This window comes from Piliocolobus tephrosceles, chromosome 13 (assembly GCF_002776525.5).
Source record: "Piliocolobus tephrosceles isolate RC106 chromosome 13, ASM277652v3, whole genome shotgun sequence".
Taxonomy (NCBI): domain Eukaryota; kingdom Metazoa; phylum Chordata; class Mammalia; order Primates; family Cercopithecidae; genus Piliocolobus; species Piliocolobus tephrosceles.
The window spans coordinates 3,144,724-3,162,986 of NC_045446.1; the positions used below are offsets into that span (position 1 = coordinate 3,144,724).

The following is an 18,263-nucleotide window of genomic DNA, read 5'->3' on the forward strand; positions in this document are numbered from 1 at the left end:
GGCAGCTGTGACACTGACAGATGCAGAGTGACAGACGCCCTCTCTCTGTGCTGTGGCCTGTTCTGGACGTTGTGTGGAAATGGAATGGAAATGGAATCAAACACCATGTGGCCTGGGGTGGCTGGCTCCACTCCTTTCATCCGCACCACGTCTTCAAGGTTTCTCCGCACTGTGTCACGTGACGGGGCTCCACTCCTTTTCATGGGTGAATAATATTCCACTGTGTGAATGGACCACAGTTTCTTCCTCCGTTCATCTGAAATGGACCTTGGGTTGTCCCTACCTCTTGGCTTCTGCGAATGGTGCTGCTATGGACTTTCCTGAACAAGTATCTGTTCGGGTCCCTGCTTTTGCTTCCTCTGAGTACATATCTAGGAGGAGAATTGTCGGGGGGCAGGGGGACAGCTTTTAGCTGAGCTCAACAAACAGGATGGGGAGCTGCTCATTTTCTCCTGGGAGCCACTACGGATGGAACATTCTAGATGGAACCCAGTCTCTCTTCTCTGGAAAGGTGCTCTCCCTCCACTGTCCTCACATAGAGAACTGCCCGTGGAAGGGGCAGTGAGGGCAGGGGGGAGGGACGGGAGGAGGGGTAGGAGCCAGCCCGCAGCCAACTCCTAGGACCTGCTGTGCACCCTGGTGAGCACACACGACCTGCAGCCTGCACTGGGAATGCAAGGAGTGAGGGGACGGAAGGGTGGAAATCGCAGGCACCATCGGAGACTCGGGTGGGTCAGATAGGGAGGACTCATACACAACTTCCCTGAAATCTGGCTCAAACCAAGAGAAAGTGGAGCCCTGATAAACTCCTAGATGCACATTTAAGCAATTGCTGATGACTGGAGAAACAAACTGGTCTATCCGTAGACAGTGGAATATTATTCACCCACAAAAAGGGACGGAGCACTGACACGTTTATCAGTGTGGATGACATCATGGGGCGTGAATGAAGCCAGTCACCAATGCGCTCACAGGCAGAGCTTCCAGCGGCTCTGAGCTCTGTCAGCCGCCTGCCATGCCCAGCACCAGGGGCCAACTCCACCTTCCAATCTGCTGGGCCAACTCTCTGGCCCGGGTGCACGTCTCCTGGGAGGAGTTCTTGCTGGCCATGTAGCAGGTGGTCAGTATGCGTCCACAGAGGTCTCGGGGATCCTGAGGGGTGTAGCTGATCTGGTTCACGATGGTGCGGACATCAGCCAGCACTTCCTGATCTGCAAACCACCAGGACAGAATGGGTAGAAGTCACCTGAGTGTGTGGGGTATCTACATAGTTCCACCGCAGTCTACAGCTCCCAGGTGCCCGTGCAACTCCACCCCGGTCTACACCCCCAGGTGCCTGTGCAGCTTCACCCCAGTCTACACCCCCAGGTGACTGTGTGGCTCCACCATGGTCTACACCCCCGGGTGCCTGTGTAGCGCCAGCCCACACTATGGCCCACAGCCCCATCCGACTGGCATCATCACCCCTGTTCTGCTGCATATGCTAAGATGATGTCCGATACCATATCACACGGGGGAGGATGTGAACCTCCAACGCCTGTGTTCTCTCCACCAGGCCACACCGTGCACAGAGTGGGTAGGTGCAGCTCTGGAGACTCAGCCACATGGGCCCAAAGCTCCAGGAAGCTGCTGATGGTCTTGTTGCCTTGGCTGCAGGACCGGGATGTGACGTTGTGACATTTGTGCGTGGCCGCAAAGCGCCCTTCACCCCGATGTCCATGGCATGGGTGTTTCCTCTGCCCCCTCCTGGGTCCCCGACTCAGGCAGCCCAAGGGCTGGACCCTGGAGCCTCCCTCAAGCCAATAGATGTCACCTACTTCCGCTCCTCACAGACTTGCAGACCTGGCAGCACATGGAGTAGACGAGGCAGGCGGTGGCTGCACTGTCCACCCCGCCACTCAGGGGCAGCAAAAACCCCGCCTGGAATGGACCAACCAAACACAGTGTGAGCACAGCCTGGGAGAAGTGGCAAGCCCACGGACCAGCCAAGCTCCACCCACAGACCTCAAGGAAGCGTCCACAGAAATGCACGTGGGTGTCGGCACTTTCCGTGGGGTCAGGACAAATGCCCACACGTGGCAGGATTAATGGATTTTTCAGAGGGAAAAGAGACGCTTCACTGTGGGGCGTGTCTGAGGCTGATTCCACTAATGAACTGCAGATACGCGGGGTTACAATGCTGGCGAGATGGTGAGCGTGACCCTGGATGCCGACAGGCTGGGTTCCGCCGAGCCTCCAAAGGTGGAGCTGACCCACCAGCCACTGTGCCCACCTTGCCTCTGGCTAGTGCAGACTAAGCTCACCATGGAGGCAGAGTGATGACATGCTTTTTGTCGTTTGCATTAAAAAAAAAAAAAAAAATCCCTACCCTGCCCCAGAATAAAACCAGACCAACCAGTAGAACAAGCAAAGTGGGCTCACTAGAAACTGGAAGTCTTACCTGTTGGCTTCGTCTTAAAAAATCCCAGAGCCAGCAGGCAGGTCCAAGGCTGCAGGGCAATCAGAACATGGAGCCCGGAGGCGGACGCCCCAGCCCACAGCACCCGACAACCCACCCAAGCAGGCCCCGGGAGGCTGCAGTGCCAGAGTCAACGTTGGGCTCTCAGGACGCCCGTCTCTGCTTCAGGCACCTTGTGAGAAGGGACCCATTGTGATTCCAAAGACAGCCCCGGGACGTGGGTATTATCATCACCCTCATTTTAAAATGGGGACACTGAGCCACAGAAAGGACAGTGCCTTGGGGCCCAAGGTCACAGCACGGGGAAGGAGCAGGACCGGGGGGTCATACCCAGGAGGTCTGGCTCCAGCATCCACGCCCTCAACCCAGGGGAGGCACAGCTGCCTCCTGCCAAGTCTCCACCCAGGCAGGTTCTGAAAACCCACTGCGTGACCTCCAGGAGTCCCCACCCCAGAGGTGTGGCCACGCGGACGCCAGGTCCCTCCCAGGGGTCAGGGGTCACACACCTTATCTCCTCCTCAGGGCTGTGGTATTTCCACTCCATGGGCTCGGAGACGGGTGCCAGGAGGTCCTCATGGCACGAGAGGGCAAAGTCCACCTTCACTCGGGGGTAGGGGCTCGCCCTGCTGGCCTGGCAATGGAGATTCAGACAGGATGACCCCCAGCTTCATGGAAACCCTCTGGGTCCCCGGGACTGATAGACAAGCAGGACTGCATCAGCCACGTCAAAACCACAGCAAGGCTGCCCTCACTGCCACGAGGATGGTGAGGAGCAAAACGACCAATGGCAACAGGTGTTGGTGAGGGGTGAGAAACCGGGGTTCTCATACCTGGCTGCCCGGAACTCACCACGGTGCAGCCGTGTGGCAAACGTTCTGGCAGCTCCTCAAAAGGCTCAACAGAGCCAGGGGTGGTGGCTCACACATGTAATCCCAGCACTTTGGGAGCCCGAGGCAGGTGGATCACCTGAGGCCAGGAGTTCGAGACCAGACAGACCAATATGATGAAACCCCCGTCCCTACTAAAAATACAAAAATTAGCCAGGCATGGTGGTGGGCGCCTGTAATCCCAGCTACTCGGGAGGCTGAGGCAGGAGAATTGCTTGAACCTACGAGGCACAGGTTGTGGTGAGCCGGGATCGCACGGTTGTACTCCAGCCTGGGTGACAAGGGTGAAACTCCGTCTCAAAAAAAAAAAAAAACGGCCGGGCGCGGTGGCTCAAGCCTGTAATCCCAGCACTTTGGGAGGCCGAGACGGGCGGATCATGAGGTCAGGAGATCGAGACCATCCTGGCTAACACGGTGAAACCCCGTCTCTACTAAAAAATACAAAAAACTAGCCGGGCGAGGTGGCGGGCGCCTGTAGTCCCAGCTACTTGGGAGCTGAAGCAGGAGAATGGCGTGAACCTGGGAGGCGGAGGTTGCAGTGAGCTGAGATGGGCCACTGCACTCCAGCCTGGGCGACAGAGCAAGACTCCGTCTCAAGACTCCGTCTCAAAAAAAAAAAAAAAACGAAAAAAAAACCCACAAAAAATGGCTAACAGAGTTACCATAAGACCCAGCCAATTCCACTCCTGGGTAGACACACCCAAGAGAAATGAAAACACATGTTCCCTCCAACAAAAGTACATGTATGTTTGTAGCAGGATTATTCATGATAGACAGTGGAAACGCTCCTGAGGCCATCAGTGGATGAGTGAATAAACACAACGTGTCCATCTCCGCTACGGAACACGCTCTGACCATACAAAGGGATGAACTACAGTCACTCCCTGTATCTGTGGGTTCTACAACCGCAGATTCAACCGCACACAGATAGAAGATACAGTAATCGCGGGATCTGAAGTCCATGGGTACAGAGGGCCGACTCTATCAGTGAGCTCTGCAGGGGGCGCTGTGGGACACAGGCATGCCTGCAGGGGATCCGTGGAGGCTGAGGCTCCGGATCCAACCCCTGTGGATACCGAGGGGTGGCTGCACCCGACACACAGATAAACCTTGAAAACAGCACAGTAAAGTGTGGGAAGCCACATGCTATGTGATTTCATCCCAATGAAACGTCGAGAATCGGCAAATTCATGAAGACAGAGAGTAGACTTGTGGTTGTCAGGGGCAGAGGAGGGGAACGGGGTGGAGTTTCTTTTTGGGGTAATGAAAATGCGCGAAGATTGTGGCTGCATAACTCCGTGAGAACCTGAAAAAGCACTGAATCAGGTGCTTAAATGGATACATTGGGTGGTATGGTAAATACAACTTAATAAAACTGCTATGGAAAAAAAAGGCTGGGCGCGGTAGTTCACGCCCGTAATTCCAACACTTTGGGAGGCCAAGGCGAGAGGACTGCTTGAGCCCAGGAGTTCAAGACCATCCTGGGCAACATAGTGAGACCCTGTCTCTACAAAAGAAAATAAAAAAATTAAAAATTAGTTGGGCATGGTGGCATGTGTCTGTCGTCTCCGCTGCTTGGGAGGATCACTTGAGCCCCAGAGGTCCAGCCTGCGGTGAGCTGTGATGGTACCACTGCACTCAAGCCTGGGAGACAGAATGAGACCCTGTGTCAATCAATCAACAGCAGAAGAGTCCGCTCTGTTATGAGCATCACATTTCTTTCTGCAAAAATCACTGTCTCATGACAGCTGCACAGTTGGATATCCTATTTGTGATGACATCCTGCAGAAACGCAGAGCTCCAGGCTACCAGCAGCAGGACCCTGGACTGCAGGAGGGGCGTTACTTGCATCCCAGGGTCTCAGACACAGGCTCGCTTGTGCCTCGGACCTTGCCTCCGACTGCCAAGGTGGGGACCAGCCTAGGCTGCACACTGTGTGCCTGTTCCTACTGCGCTTGCCACCCCCCCCCCCCACCTTGAGGCCTTCCTGGCCTCCAAGGCTGCTTGGGTCTTCCTTGTGTGGCAGCCCCTAGCACACTGACCGTCTCGTTGGCCTCTCTGCCTGCCTGTCCCCAGCTCACCCCAGCTCAGGGCCTGGCTCAAGCAGAGGACGATGGGGAGGAGATGGAAGCAGGTTCGTCTACAGCACCAGCCCTTTCCACAGTTGGGAAGTCTAGAACTTCCCCGTCGGACTTTTCAGGCACTGCACCCTCATGGCCGCCACCAGGCCTGCACGAATGGGGCCACTTTCCACATCTTTGATGAGCATCCCACACAGTTGTCTACTGGAGCACTCACCGCCAGGTTTCGAGATGAAATCTCCGCCCTGTAGCTCCGGACGTCCTCCAGATCCAGCGTGGCCGTCAGGACTTCCTGCGGAAGGAAATTTCAAAGAGAACCCGTGATTTCCCATTTGTTCCACTCCCATGTGTAATTTGGCCGCTGTCAAAGGTGTGTCACACCTTCTAAAGCAGGGGCTGAGACCCCTGGATTCCTGGGGGCCCAGGGATGGGACAGATGACATTGAGGCCAACCCACAGCCCTTCCCCCTCACTGTTGCCACCAGAACCTCCACTGTATTCAGACACTTGCCAGTGACCCACTAATCACAGCACAAGACACCACCCTATAAGACACCCCCCCGTCAGTAAGACACCCCCCCGTCAGTAAGACAGCCCCCTGTCAGTAAGCCTCTGCAGGGGACTTCTGGGAATGCCCCTCTCATCAAAAAGACACAGGGAGCCAGGGCCCCTTTGCTGCCTCTGCACGTGGCTGTGTGAAGATGGGATGGCTGGAGCTGCTGCAAACATCCCGTGCCCAAGAGGAGAGGCAACCTGAGACTGAGGCCAACACAGAGGAGGGCGGAGCTGGGGGAGGGCAGAGGCAGAGCCACAGGCCCGGCATCCACGCCAGGGTCCTGGCCCGGATGTGCTGCCTGTGTCACAGGAGGTGACACTGCCTTGCCTTTGAACCTGGCTATGGTAGGGGTTCTGCCAATTGCAGTGTATGCAGAAATGAGGTTTTAACTCAGGGGTTATTCCTTCATGAAAAAATATCTTTATCAAATTGTGTTCCTGAGTGTTGCCTTGCTAAACACAAGCGTGGGACAGCGGGAACAGCACCTGCACCACTGTGGCGGTTCACAGGATGGCCGTGGCCACCTTGCGCGCCCCTCGCTCCTGCCGCTGTAACCGGGGGCCAGACCTGGCTGGAGATGCCCGTGAAGACAAGGAGACCGATTCACGCATCCTGTGGTTCTCTGGCTGCTTTCCAAAGTGATGGAAAGCACCAAAGTGGTGGCACCACTGCGGCCACCAAGCTTCCATGCAGAAAGCCATGGTAAGTGTGAAGCCATAAAACAATGGAGATGGGGGAGGGGAGGGTTGTTCCATGAGCAGGTGGCTCCATCCCACTCTCCCCAAGGCTAGGTTAACAGCCTTCCATACTGCAGCGTGACTCCAGGCACACAAGCAGCGGAAAACCCAGGGGATTAGGAAGACCCTAAGAAACATGGGCCCGACGGGGGGATCGGCAGGTCTGTTGCTCGAGCGGGAGGCAGAGGGGGAGACTCTCAAACGATTCCACGTGTCACAAGACTTCTGTTGACGATTTCAGGTACACCACGGAGGACCTGGCAGAGGGCAGTGTCCTGAGTCTGAAGACAGCACTGCCACTCTCAATGCAGCAGACCTGTGGCTGCAGCCTCGGACGGGGATCTCGGGCAACATCAGGAATTTTAGAGACAACGGCTCCTGGATTCTAGTGCATGAAACAACTGCCTGGTGCTCACTAAAAATGCAGACCCCTGAAGACTCCGGTTCGGGGGCTTGATATGGGGCCAGGAACCTGCAGGGGTCCTGGGGCAGGTGATTCCCAACACACCTGCCAATCAACACGACCGCCAACGTGCCTGTGGCTGTGACGTGGGGAATGGGGAGAGGACCACACTTCCCATCAGCAAGAACTTAATCCTTCTCCTCAAAGCCCTTCCAGCTCTGTCGTGGTTAACGATGAAGAGCAAGGAGGCCTCCAGGGACGCTGTCACGTGGAAAGCAGGGCCTGGAGTTGAGAGGGCCACACCCTTGCCTGCCCCCTGTGCAAGAAACCCCTGAAAAGACCGTGGAATTCTTTTTCAGGGTGAAGTTCACTCGGTCCACTTTGAAACTGGTTTGGTTTCATAACCGCCCCCGTGCTGACCGCGCCTATGCTGTGCAGAAAGCACCAGACAGAATCGTGAGGATGGGAACGCAGGGGCAGCAAAGCAACGGAACCGCTCAGACAGCCTCTCAGAGTCGGTGACGCCAGGACACAGGCTCGCCCTGCTCCTGCAAAGCCAGCTGCAGAACTCGTCTCCTGTGCTACCGCCTGCCTCGGTGAATCCGACGCTTTAATGCCCGTCCCCAACAAGGGCAGAGCGGAACGCCGTCGGGTCCAAAGGCGAGTCCGGCGACGCTGTGTGCGGGAGGGAGCGCTGGGGACCCACGCGGGGTCTGAGCCCGAGAGTGGGGATGCTCCCACCCACGCCGGCTTGGGGCAGAACTAAAAGTTACTTTTTCTTGTATTTGTGCACTTGAGATTGATATCCATTTTTGGCAATAACAGCCCGTTTTTTCTCGTTTGCTTCAAAAACCGAAAGGGAGGCCGGTTGCGGTGGCTCACACCTGTAATCCCAGCACTTTGGGAGGCTGAGGTGGGTGGATTGCCTGAGCTCAGGAGTTTGCGACCAGCCTGGGCAACACGGTGAAACCCTGTCTCTACTAAAATACAAAAAATTAGCCAGGTGTGGCGGCAGGCGCCTGTAGTCCCAGCTACTCAGGAGGCGGAGGCAGAATTGCTTTAACCTGGGGGGGTGGAGGTTGCAGTGAGACAAGATCACGCCACTGCACTCCAGCCTGGGCGACAGAGTGAGACTCCGTCTCAAAAACAAACAAACAAACAAAAAACTGAAAGGAAGAGTGGCCCAAACCTCTCCCAGGACTTTCCACCTGTGGTCCCTTTTCTGTGAAGTTCGCGCCCATCGCGGTAACGATCACCTGGGAAGCCTTGCCCCGCGCTAATGCGCATCTTTAGAGGCAGAACGTGCAGAGCTTTCATCAGCTTCCCAAAGGAATCTGGGGCTCCAACAAGGTCCTGAACCCCATTCCAGGAGGCAGTCAGTTGCTGGTGAGGACTGTGCCAGGCAGGGTTCTTAGCTTTGTTCTCTGTTATCTCCTTCCTCTGAGCACCCACATATCTGTGTCACTTCAGGATAGCAATGGCGCTTCCAACCTGTAACTCACAGCTCCCCCAGGGCTGTCCCTCACGCAGCTGGCCACTGTGTGCTCAGAGAGCCCCACAGAACAAAGCCTCCCTGACCACAGTGTCCTGGGGTCTCCACTCCTGCTTCTCCGGACTCAGGGACAGCGTGGCGTAAGGCCTTAGATGAGTGTATGTGGCCTCAACACCCGGGGAAGAAAGGCAGGGCCTTGAACGGCCTCACCATGAGCTCCCCTGACGGCTCTGCTCCTGAGGATAAGGCCCCCTCACCAAACACGGGATCCCTAGACCTGTCTCGGGGGCCATGGAGTCTGTTCCTTTCAAAGGAGCGGCTCTGGCTCCCTGCCAGCCCTTGGAATTCAAACAAACCAACGCCACCCTCCCGCAGGGGCCAGGCGGCACCCGTCCTCTCGTCACCACAGAGCCTGCCTCCCACAGCGGGGGCCGTCCCCTTGGTTCCTGAGTGCACTCCCACCTGGCCCTGCGGGGCACAGAGCCCTCCTCCCGCACTGTGGGTACGCAGGACTCGTAAGCTGCCCACAACCCACAACCTCATCAGTCCAGTACCATGTGTCGTGTGTCGGGGTTCGGCTGTCCTCAGACCCGAGGGTGGGAGGTCCCCCCTCACCAACCAGGTAAATCAGAGGCCATCAGAGCAGGCGGGACCCCCGGGAGCTTCTCCACAGGGGCCCTCACTAAGCACCCGGCTTACAGGGGAGGGCCAGGAGCTCGGCCTCTGCACAGGGAACCCTCCCCCAGTCACATCCAGGCCCGTTCATTACCACGTCATCCAGAGAAAACTGGGATCCTTGAGCAAAGACGCTCCCATTCATGGCGATCATGGCGCAGCCGTCGTAGTAGAGGCGGTCCCCGTCACAGCCCTTCTGGTTGGCCAGCAAGTAAATCCCACCGTTCTGGAAAAGGCAGAGCCCACAGCGGAGTGGTCAGCTGTGGTCCACTGCCCTCGCCTGCCACCTGCCCATGTACAGGAACTTCCCCTGAGTCCCGCGAGGTCATCGTGAGTGGCCCCACCACCGCTGAGATAACGCGCATGTGTAGGGAAGCATGGACCCGTGAAGCTGCGGCGAGCCCGGCCTTGCTAGGCGCCAGGCTCTTCGTAAAACATTTGTTTTTGCTTCATAACAACCCTACAAGGCAGACCCCGTCACCTCTCTGAGGCATAATAAGGTTCAGACAAGCCAAAGAAAGCTCCGTGTGATGAAGCCAAGATTCAAACACGGCTCAGCTAAACCCACACCTGCAACGTGAAGGACGAACCAGCTCCGCCCGCTGCACGTCTCACTGCCCAAGAGCAGGAGCAGCAAACGTATAGGTGTTCCCTATGCCCTGCTATCATGCCAACGAACAAGGAGCACGTCCCAGTTCCTGGTCACGGCAAGGAGGGTGACAGGGTCGGCTTCCTGGGGTAGCTGCGCGGGTGAGATGGGCTGTAGCCAGTGAAGCCCCAGGGGGCGGCAGGGCACACTTGTTGAGTCCAGGCCGTAATTACAAGCCCAGAACGTCCATCTTGTGTGGGCCCAGCCCTGCAATGGGCACTGAGGATACAGCAGTGCTTGAGATAACAGCGTCTGCCCCGTGGTGCACACTCCCTGGCCCAACCCCTACCTTGCTGGTGGCCATAGTCACGAGATCCACCCTGGTGTTGGCTTTGCGCAGCACGTGGTGACTGCCGGAGGCATTGGTGATGATCTCCACTCCATCCAGGCCCATGTCGATGTGCGGGCTGCGGGCAGAGGCAGGTGAAGAAGAGGCCACCAGACTCCTCCAACCCAGCCTCCCAGGCGGCCCCTCACACTTTCCCATGGCAGCTCCCGGTCGTCGGTCATGGCCCCAGGAGGTCTGCAGTCCCAGGTCCTCCCAGCTGGCCCATGTGAGGTGGGTGATCGGACAGCACAGGGGCATGGGGCTGACCTGTGGGGTGTCCAGAGCTCCTCACAGATCTCACTTCCAATGCAGGTGTCCCACGTCGCCAGCACTGCATCTCCGAAGGGCGCAGTCTCCTGCCGTTGGAAGAGAAGAGTGCATAAGATTCATTGGTCACGCCCTGTCTGGGCCACAAACCTAAGGCCACACACATCCTGCAGCCACAAGAGCTGGAGTTGGCTCCGGGCTCTCACACATTCTGAAGAGGTGGGTGCCCTGTGGCTGCACATGGGACACTGGGTGGTGCCAGGAAGAGGAGCCTTTAGGAGCCTACGTGTGGAACAAGGGGATGCCTGCACTCTGAGCAGCCAAGGGGCAGAATGTCACGGTCACCGATGGGGCTGCCAATCGGGGCCAGCGGCTTCTGAAGTGACCCTGTTCTGTGATCACACTGAAGCAGCTGCTGCCCTGTGTTGACGAAACCCGGCCCCCACTCCCAGCCACAGGGCAGCAGCTGAGGGGACATCAGGGTGCCTTCCCTTAGAATTCAAAATTGAGAACAGGGCATTTTGCTATCGGTCTAGATAACACTCAAATGTAGGAACATAGCCCCTGGGGGTGGAGAAGGCTGACTTCTGCCACAAGGAGGACACGAAGAGGAGGAAGCCAGTGTGAGCAGGAAAAGGGAAGAAAAGCAGCCCCAAGGCCAGGAGGAGCCGCCCTGGCTGCTGCCTGGCCCCGCAGCCCCCGTCGCTATAGGAATCTGCCTCCTTTGTCTGTTTCAGACCTGTGCGCCCTGTGGTACCTTCCATTACCTGGATCCCAAAGGGTTCCCGCCCCACCCGGTCCACTGTTCTCGGTCCGGTCCTGAGAACAGCGACAACCGACTGAAAAATGGGCTCCACACCCAGGGACTTGCCTGCTTTGTCAGGTCCTGTATCATCCGAGGCAGAAGGTACTCCTCCGTGTGCCTGGAGAGGAAAACAGCAAGGATCTGAGGATGAGCATCTCAGGACAAATGAGGAAGGGCAGCTACATTTAAACAAAACTCAAACGGAACACTCCGAACTGATGAACCGGCAAAGGAACTGCCAAGTGCTCCCCCTAGTGCAATAAACAATCGCGTGAAGGTAAAAAGAAGAGTATGAAGGTGGCTTGAGGAGACTACGTGACATCGTGGTGGGCTGGGCTCTCCGAGCATCGGGCTGTCTCAGTTTCCCCACATGCTCATGTTCATCTTTACGGAGAGATGTGTCCCAGGGGATTCGCTGAGAACTGGCCACGCTGCCCCATGGAGAAATCCGGGTGGAATTCCTGATTGCTGTTACTGAATCAGAAAAATCATGTAGCATTAACCCGAAACACAATGACAAACCCGTATCATCCCTGGAATAAAATGATGCTCTCAATTCGAGAGATGGGGAGGAGGGTTTAATACCAACTTTAGTGCAAGGTGTCCCAAGAAGCTCCACCAAGAGGCAGAATCTTCAAAATAGACGGTTCACGTATTTGACTTCCCACAGGCTGTTACAAGATGCGCCACTCAGACCTGCAAGGAACTCCGTTTCCTTTTTGCTTTCTTAGAATTCCCAGGAGCCTTCTGGGCACGGTTTTAGTAGCTCTCTTTACTTAAGAAATGTAAAAAGTTGAGAAACTGAGTCAATGATGTCTTTCCCCCTCATTCACGTAGGGGACGGGGACATGAAGATACCCTACAGAGCTCCAGGCTGCCTTGCCATCCCATATTGAGCACTCAGTTCACCCTCTATAGCCTGTTGATGGCGATGCTGCTGCACCAAAATGCATTTTAAACGCAGGAACCGTCCAAACATCTCTCCCTTCGTCTGCACCTCTCCCTCGACTCATGCAAAGACCCCCCGGGCACCAGACCAAGACCCAGCAGGACGGGCATGCACCCAGCCTCGTCCCTCACTGCAGCTATGCTCACGGCCAGCGCACACCTTGAGGATGGCTCTCTGCAGGCAAGGACCAGGCCTTAGTTATGTTTTCCTAAGAGGACCTGGAACCTGGAATGGCACCTTGAGCCTGCCAAATACTCTTTACTAAAGCAGGGGCACGGTGAACACGACCATTTCTTATCATCTGGCACAGCTCCCAGAGGATTAGAAACCTCCGCTTTCTCTAAGCCAACGAAAATGTGCAGTTGCTTCTGGTGGGCTCCAGCCTCACCTTCCTGCCACCCCTTCCACCCCTTCCACAGGGATGAAAGGAATACCATCCCAGAGGGCCCAGTGTGACACCTGACACCGAGGTGTTCATGAGACAAACGGGGAAGGAGGAACAGGAGCCCCACACTTACGCTCTGAAATCCTAGAGACAACATCAACTGATAAAAGATCTCAACAAAAGCACAAACAAATGACGGGAGATAAGTTGACAACTAAGAAAAGATTCTGAAAGTCTTAAAATGCTTGCAGATACAAAAAACAAAGCACAGGATAGAGCCCCGTGAAGTGCACTGCAGAGAAGACAAACTCAGGGGAATAAAACTGCCAGAAAAAAATGCAAATACACGAAGACAGTGAGGGTTAGAAAGAAGATGAAAGATAAGGCAGGCAGACACAGACACGTCACTTGCCAGCCATCGAGGTTCCTGAAGAACAGAACGGAAGCAAAAGAACAAAAGCCTTTGGAAGCAGAAAATAGGTCAACTTTCCTGAAATAAGAAGACCTGAATGTGAAGTCGAAAAACCTTACAGGGTATAATAAAAAATGATGAGAACCCCCAAGCCATTTGCTGGAGCTACTGAACCTCCAGAGTCGTAGAGACATCCCACAGGCACCTCGGCAGGAAAAGCTGGTTCCTGCAGAAGCAGCACTAAAATCTGGTTGGCCACAGATTTCCTTTATGGATTTGTTTTATTGCAAAATATGTTACGCAAAAGAGTACAAGGGCACACATGTGTAATTAAAGGATATTAAAATAAGTCCAGTGCACGCAGTACCCAGGTGAAGGAGCAGAGCATCGCCTGGACCTCCGAGCCCCCAGCGTGTGATGCTCTCTCCTTGGAAGTGCTCCCCGCAACAAATCTCGCCTATCTTTGTACTTCAACCCAGGCGCGCTGATATGGTCTGGCTGTGTCCCCACCCAAATCTCACCTTGAATCGTAGCTCCTGTAATTCCTACATGCTGTGGGAGGGACCCGGCGGGAGATAAATCAACCACAGGATGGTTTCCCCCAAACTGTTCTCATGGTAGTGAGTCTCAGAAGAGCTGATGCTTTTATAACAGGTTTTCCTTTTTGCTTGGGTCTCGTTCTCTCTTGTCTGCCGCTACGTAGGACGTGCCTTTCGCCTTCTGGTGTGATTGTGAGGCCTCCCCAGCCACATGGAACTGTAAGTTTATTAAAGCTCTTTTTCTTTGTAAATTGCCCAGTCTTGGGTATGTCTTTATCAGCAGCATGAAAACGGACTAACACGGCCTCATTCTGTCATTGGGCTAGAGTGTAGGGGCACCATCAGGGTTTGCTGCAGGCTCAGTCTCATGGGCTCAAGTGATCCTCCCACTTCAGCATCTCAGGTAGCTGGTGTTGGGAACAAGCCCCAGATCTGGCCATAAACAAAATCTCTGCAGCACTGTTACATGCTCGTGATGGCTATGACGCCCAGGCTGAAGGTTGTGGGTTTACCAGAATGAGGGCAAGGAACACCTGGTCCACCGAGGTCGGAAAACCGCTTAAGGTGGTCCGGAACCACAAACAATAGCATGAGAGATCTGTGCCTTAAGGATATGTTCCTGCTGCAGATACGTAGCCAGAGCCCATTCCTTTGTTTCCTGTTTTAGTTAATCTATAATCTATAGAAACAATGCTTATCACTGACTTGCTGTCAATAAATATGTGGCTAACACTCATTCGTGGCTCTCCACTCTGAAGGGTGGACCACCCAACTCCCACTCCACACTCTATATTTCTGTGTGTGTGTGTCTTTAATTCCTCTAGTGCCGCTGGGTTAGGGTCTCCACAACCCAGCTGATCTCGACAGCTGGGACCACAGGTGCACACCGCAAGGCCCAGCTGATTTTTGTATTTTCTTTGGTAGAAAGGGGGTTTCACCATGTTGCCCAGGCTGGTCTTGAACTTCTGAGCTGGTCTCGAATCCTGAACTTCTGACTGCCTTAGCCTCCCAAAGTGCTGGGATTACAGGCATGAGCCACCACGCCTGGCCTTTCTTTTGGTCTTCATGAGTATCTTAGCTATTCGTGGCCTTTTGCTCTTCCATGGAAATACTGGAGCCGGTTTATTGAATTTCCTGTTCAGATTCTTATGGAAACTACACTGAATCCATAGATCAACTTAGGGGAGATGAATGCGTTTCACACTGTGCCTTCCTTTTCACATACGCAGGCAATCTCTCCATTTAGCTCAGTAGTTGTTAACGCCCTCCCATAAAATTTTATCATTTTCCCATACGGGGCTTACACATCTCTGGTTATAGTTCTCCATAAGCACTTTGGCTGCTGGAATAAACGGTATCTTCCTTCCAGAAGTTACACGTTCTGACTGAATGTTGCTGGTAAATGAAAGGAACCTAACTTTTGATTGGTTTTATCATCCAGTAAACTTGCCAAAATGTATTGTTAATTACAATACGGTTTCAGTCTATTCCTGGATTTTCATTTAATCCAGAATACTGACCTCTGTCCTTTAATCAAATTATTGTATCCATTTTTATTTGTAGTGATTACTGACAGATTTATTCTGTCTTACGTGCTATCTCTGAGTCCCACTTTTTCTACTGGACTTTTAAAGAACTCACTTCCTTTTATGCCTCATTTGGAATTATTTCATTTTTTCCTTTTTATTCTTCTTTTCTTCTGCCTGCTACTTTGACAATCATATGTTCTGTATCTTTCCTTTTAGTGGTTACCCTAGAAATTTTATGTGTATTTCACCTAAAGTCAAAAATTGATCAGTATCTTTACCCTCCCACAGAGCATTGCCCTAATTTACATGCACAGCTGTGCAGCGATTTAGGGCTGGCCTATTTTCTACTACATACTAGACATGTTTCGTACAGTCCCATTTGTTTACACATATCCACAAATTTATCAATATCCTTTTTCACCAATCCTTTTGAAATTTCGAGGCTTCTGCTAGAATAATTTTCCTTCTGCCTAGCGTACACGTTCAGAATTTCCACTGAGTCTTTTAACGATAAACTGTTTTTGCTTTTGTAAAAATGTCTTGATTTTTGTCCTTGTTCTTAAAGGATGCATTTGCTGATTCTAACATTCCCCGCTGCTGGTGACTCCCTCCTCGGATTTTTTCCAGCCACCGTCTCCTGGCTCCAGGCTTCGCCACGACGAAGCAGGAGTTGCTGATCAGATGAGGAAGCAATGAGTATGGGGCCCCAGATGTGGAGAACAACGAACAATTGTTCTGAGGGCACGATGACCTCCACAGGCATGTTGACCTCCTTCCGCAGTGGCTCCCACAGTTCTACCTCATCCCCAATGTAGCCAGCACAACCCTGTAAAACCTCCCTCCAGCCCCTGCCTCTCTGCAGACAGCCCCTTCTCTCCTGTGCTGCCTGTTGCAATCTTGCAAAATATCTTCATACTTTCTCTAATAAATCTGCCTGTCTTCACCTACAACTGTCTTGGTAAATTCCTTTACCGCCTGCACCATCGGCCCCAGCTAGTCCATATCCCTGACACTGCTGAGGTAGAATAGGGTCTGGGGGCAGGGAACCTAAGCACTTCCTAGAACTAAAACAAAGGAAAAACCCCAGCTTTCTAAGACCAAGTAAATAACTTTGTAACTAATTCAGACAGGAAACACCTCTTTATTTGCATAGTGTGTAGGCCAAGTAAATAACCTTGTAACTTCACTTCAGCCTCTTTGTTGACATGGGGCCCACACCAAGTAACCAATGGGAAGCCTCTGGAGGATATTTAAACCCCAGAACAATGCCTAACCGGGCCCTTGAGCCGCTGGCTGGGGGCCGCTCCCGTGGGCTTTTATTTTCATTCAGTCTCTGCCTTGGTTACTTAATTCTTTGTTTGCTTTGTTTGTGCTTTTTGTCCAATCCTTTGTTCAAAATGTCAAGAACCTGGACACCCTCCACCAGTAACACCCCCATGATCCGGACCCAAGGCTACACACAGCGAAGGTGCTTAACACGCATCCCGGGAGCGGAGCGGTCCGGCACCCGACTCACCGACTCCTTGACCACGGGGTGAACCAGCGTAGCTCGCGGTAGTTGCCTTCGTTGGCCAAGGCCATCTTGGGTCTGATGAGCAGGATCTTCCTGCAGGCAGGGGAACAAAGCCGTGCACACCGGGCTCCTGAGACGAATGTGCCACTGGCGGTGGCCACTGCCACCGGGGGACAAGGTGATGCCATGTAGAGTTGGCTCAAGAATGGGGCCCTGAGCAAATCTCTCTCCTTCTCTGGGCTTCCACTTTCTGTCTATGACTCAGGTCTCCACGGCTGCATCCGTTCCTGATCCTCACAGTGAAGCAGCTAAGCCCCAGTAGGTGTGCACCTCACCAGCAGCTGGTGACCAGGCGCTCCAGGGAACTCGCTCAGCAGGACTGGCTTCCAGGCCACAAGGACCTGTGTCCCCACACCCCCACCCTCTGCATCTCTCTCTTTTTGATACCTGATGATGCCTGTCTCGGTGGTGGCTGAGACCCAGAGAAGCAAAGGCACCTGGGTCACCTGCCTGGTGCATCGGCCCTGACTAACCCGGGCACTTCCAGAAGCAGCCTCCTAGCAATGGGTCCCCGGGGCAGCACCCTCGGCTGAGAGCCACGGAGAGGCCCCAGTCACCCTCCCGGGAGGTGGGGGCAGGGAGCCTACCTGTTGAGGAATATCACTCTGCAGTTGTAGCGGACATTTCGGTGCATTACAGGCCTGCAGGAGAGAGGGGAGGTACACGCATGTCTGCCCAGTTATGAAAACAGAGCACGTGGAGGCAGCGGCTGCAGCTCTGGAATCATGCATTTTACTTTAATATGACGCTCCCTCCAATCCCTTCAGAGAACTGCAAGGCTCTTCCGTTGGCACCCTCAAATCAAAGCTAAAATGAGCCGAGATGGTTCTGCCACCCAGGCAGCACCGATTCTAAGCCTAGAGGAGCTTCTTCTCAATGAACGGCAACTTCTTTCCACCACAGGGTTCTTCCCTCTCCTCCTGGAATGTTCCAGCCTCTGCTGCCTCCTCCCCTTCCCCCTCCAAATTGCCTTGTGCTAACCTGAGGGATCCACTTTCCAGCACTTGTCCGCCCTGAGCTCATTTCCACCCACCACCTGGGACATGTACCCTTCCATTCGCCGCTCCGGGCCGGCCCTTTCTCAGGACTGGGCCTTGGCTTCATGCTCCCATCACCTCGCTGACACCCTGTCATCTCCCACTGCAGATGAGGGGATCACAGCAGGAGAGGGCGACCTGGCTGGGGACACTTGCACGGGGACCAGAGTGACCCGACAAGAGGCTCTGGCCAGAGCAGGGCAGCACAAGCGAAAGATGATCCGGACAGGGGCGCTGAGAGGACGCAGTGTCGGAGAGAAGCACAGGCGCCTGCCAGGGGTGTGATCCGACCGCAAAAGTGTTTCGGGGGAAGAAAAACCAAATGTGGATGGTGTGGAGTTTCGATTCCAGCCTTGCCACTGGCTAAGTAACCGGTGTGAACCCAAAAGTATCTGAGACAGGTCTCAGTCCATTTAGAACATTTATTTTGCGAAGGTGAAGGACGCACACCTGACACAGCCCAAGGAGGTCCTAACTACACGTGCCCGCGGTGGTCGGGGC

At 54.2% G+C, this 18,263-nt stretch overlaps 1 protein-coding gene across 5 annotated transcripts in view; it reads right to left on the bottom strand.

Annotated features, from left to right (window-relative positions):
* NADSYN1 (NAD synthetase 1) overlaps nt 1–18,263 on the bottom strand; it is a 43,719-nt gene that overhangs the window by 15,993 nt on the left and 9,463 nt on the right. For 3 of the 5 annotated variants that reach the window (XR_002725222.2, XM_023186236.2, XM_023186235.2), the window contains exons 4-14: nt 17,313–17,366; nt 16,669–16,758; nt 11,405–11,456; nt 10,534–10,622; nt 10,228–10,345; nt 9,384–9,515; nt 5,644–5,718; nt 2,965–3,089; nt 2,441–2,489; nt 1,818–1,920; nt 1,043–1,211 (exon numbers count right to left, since the gene is read on the bottom strand). Coding sequence is in view for 4 of the 5 variants with exons in the window: in XM_023186236.2 (XP_023042004.2) it covers nt 1,043–1,211; nt 1,818–1,920; nt 2,441–2,489; nt 2,965–3,089; nt 5,644–5,718; nt 9,384–9,515; nt 10,228–10,345; nt 10,534–10,622; nt 11,405–11,456; nt 16,669–16,758; nt 17,313–17,366 (1,056 nt within the window). In the remaining variant the exon portion in view is untranslated. Of the gene's footprint in view, nt 1–1,042; nt 1,212–1,817; nt 1,921–2,440; nt 2,490–2,964; nt 3,090–5,643; nt 5,719–9,383; nt 9,516–10,227; nt 10,346–10,533; nt 10,623–11,404; nt 11,457–16,668; nt 16,826–17,312; nt 17,367–18,263 lie in introns of those variants that run through there. The other 2 variants (XM_023186239.2, XM_023186237.2) reach the window with 2 other exon arrangements.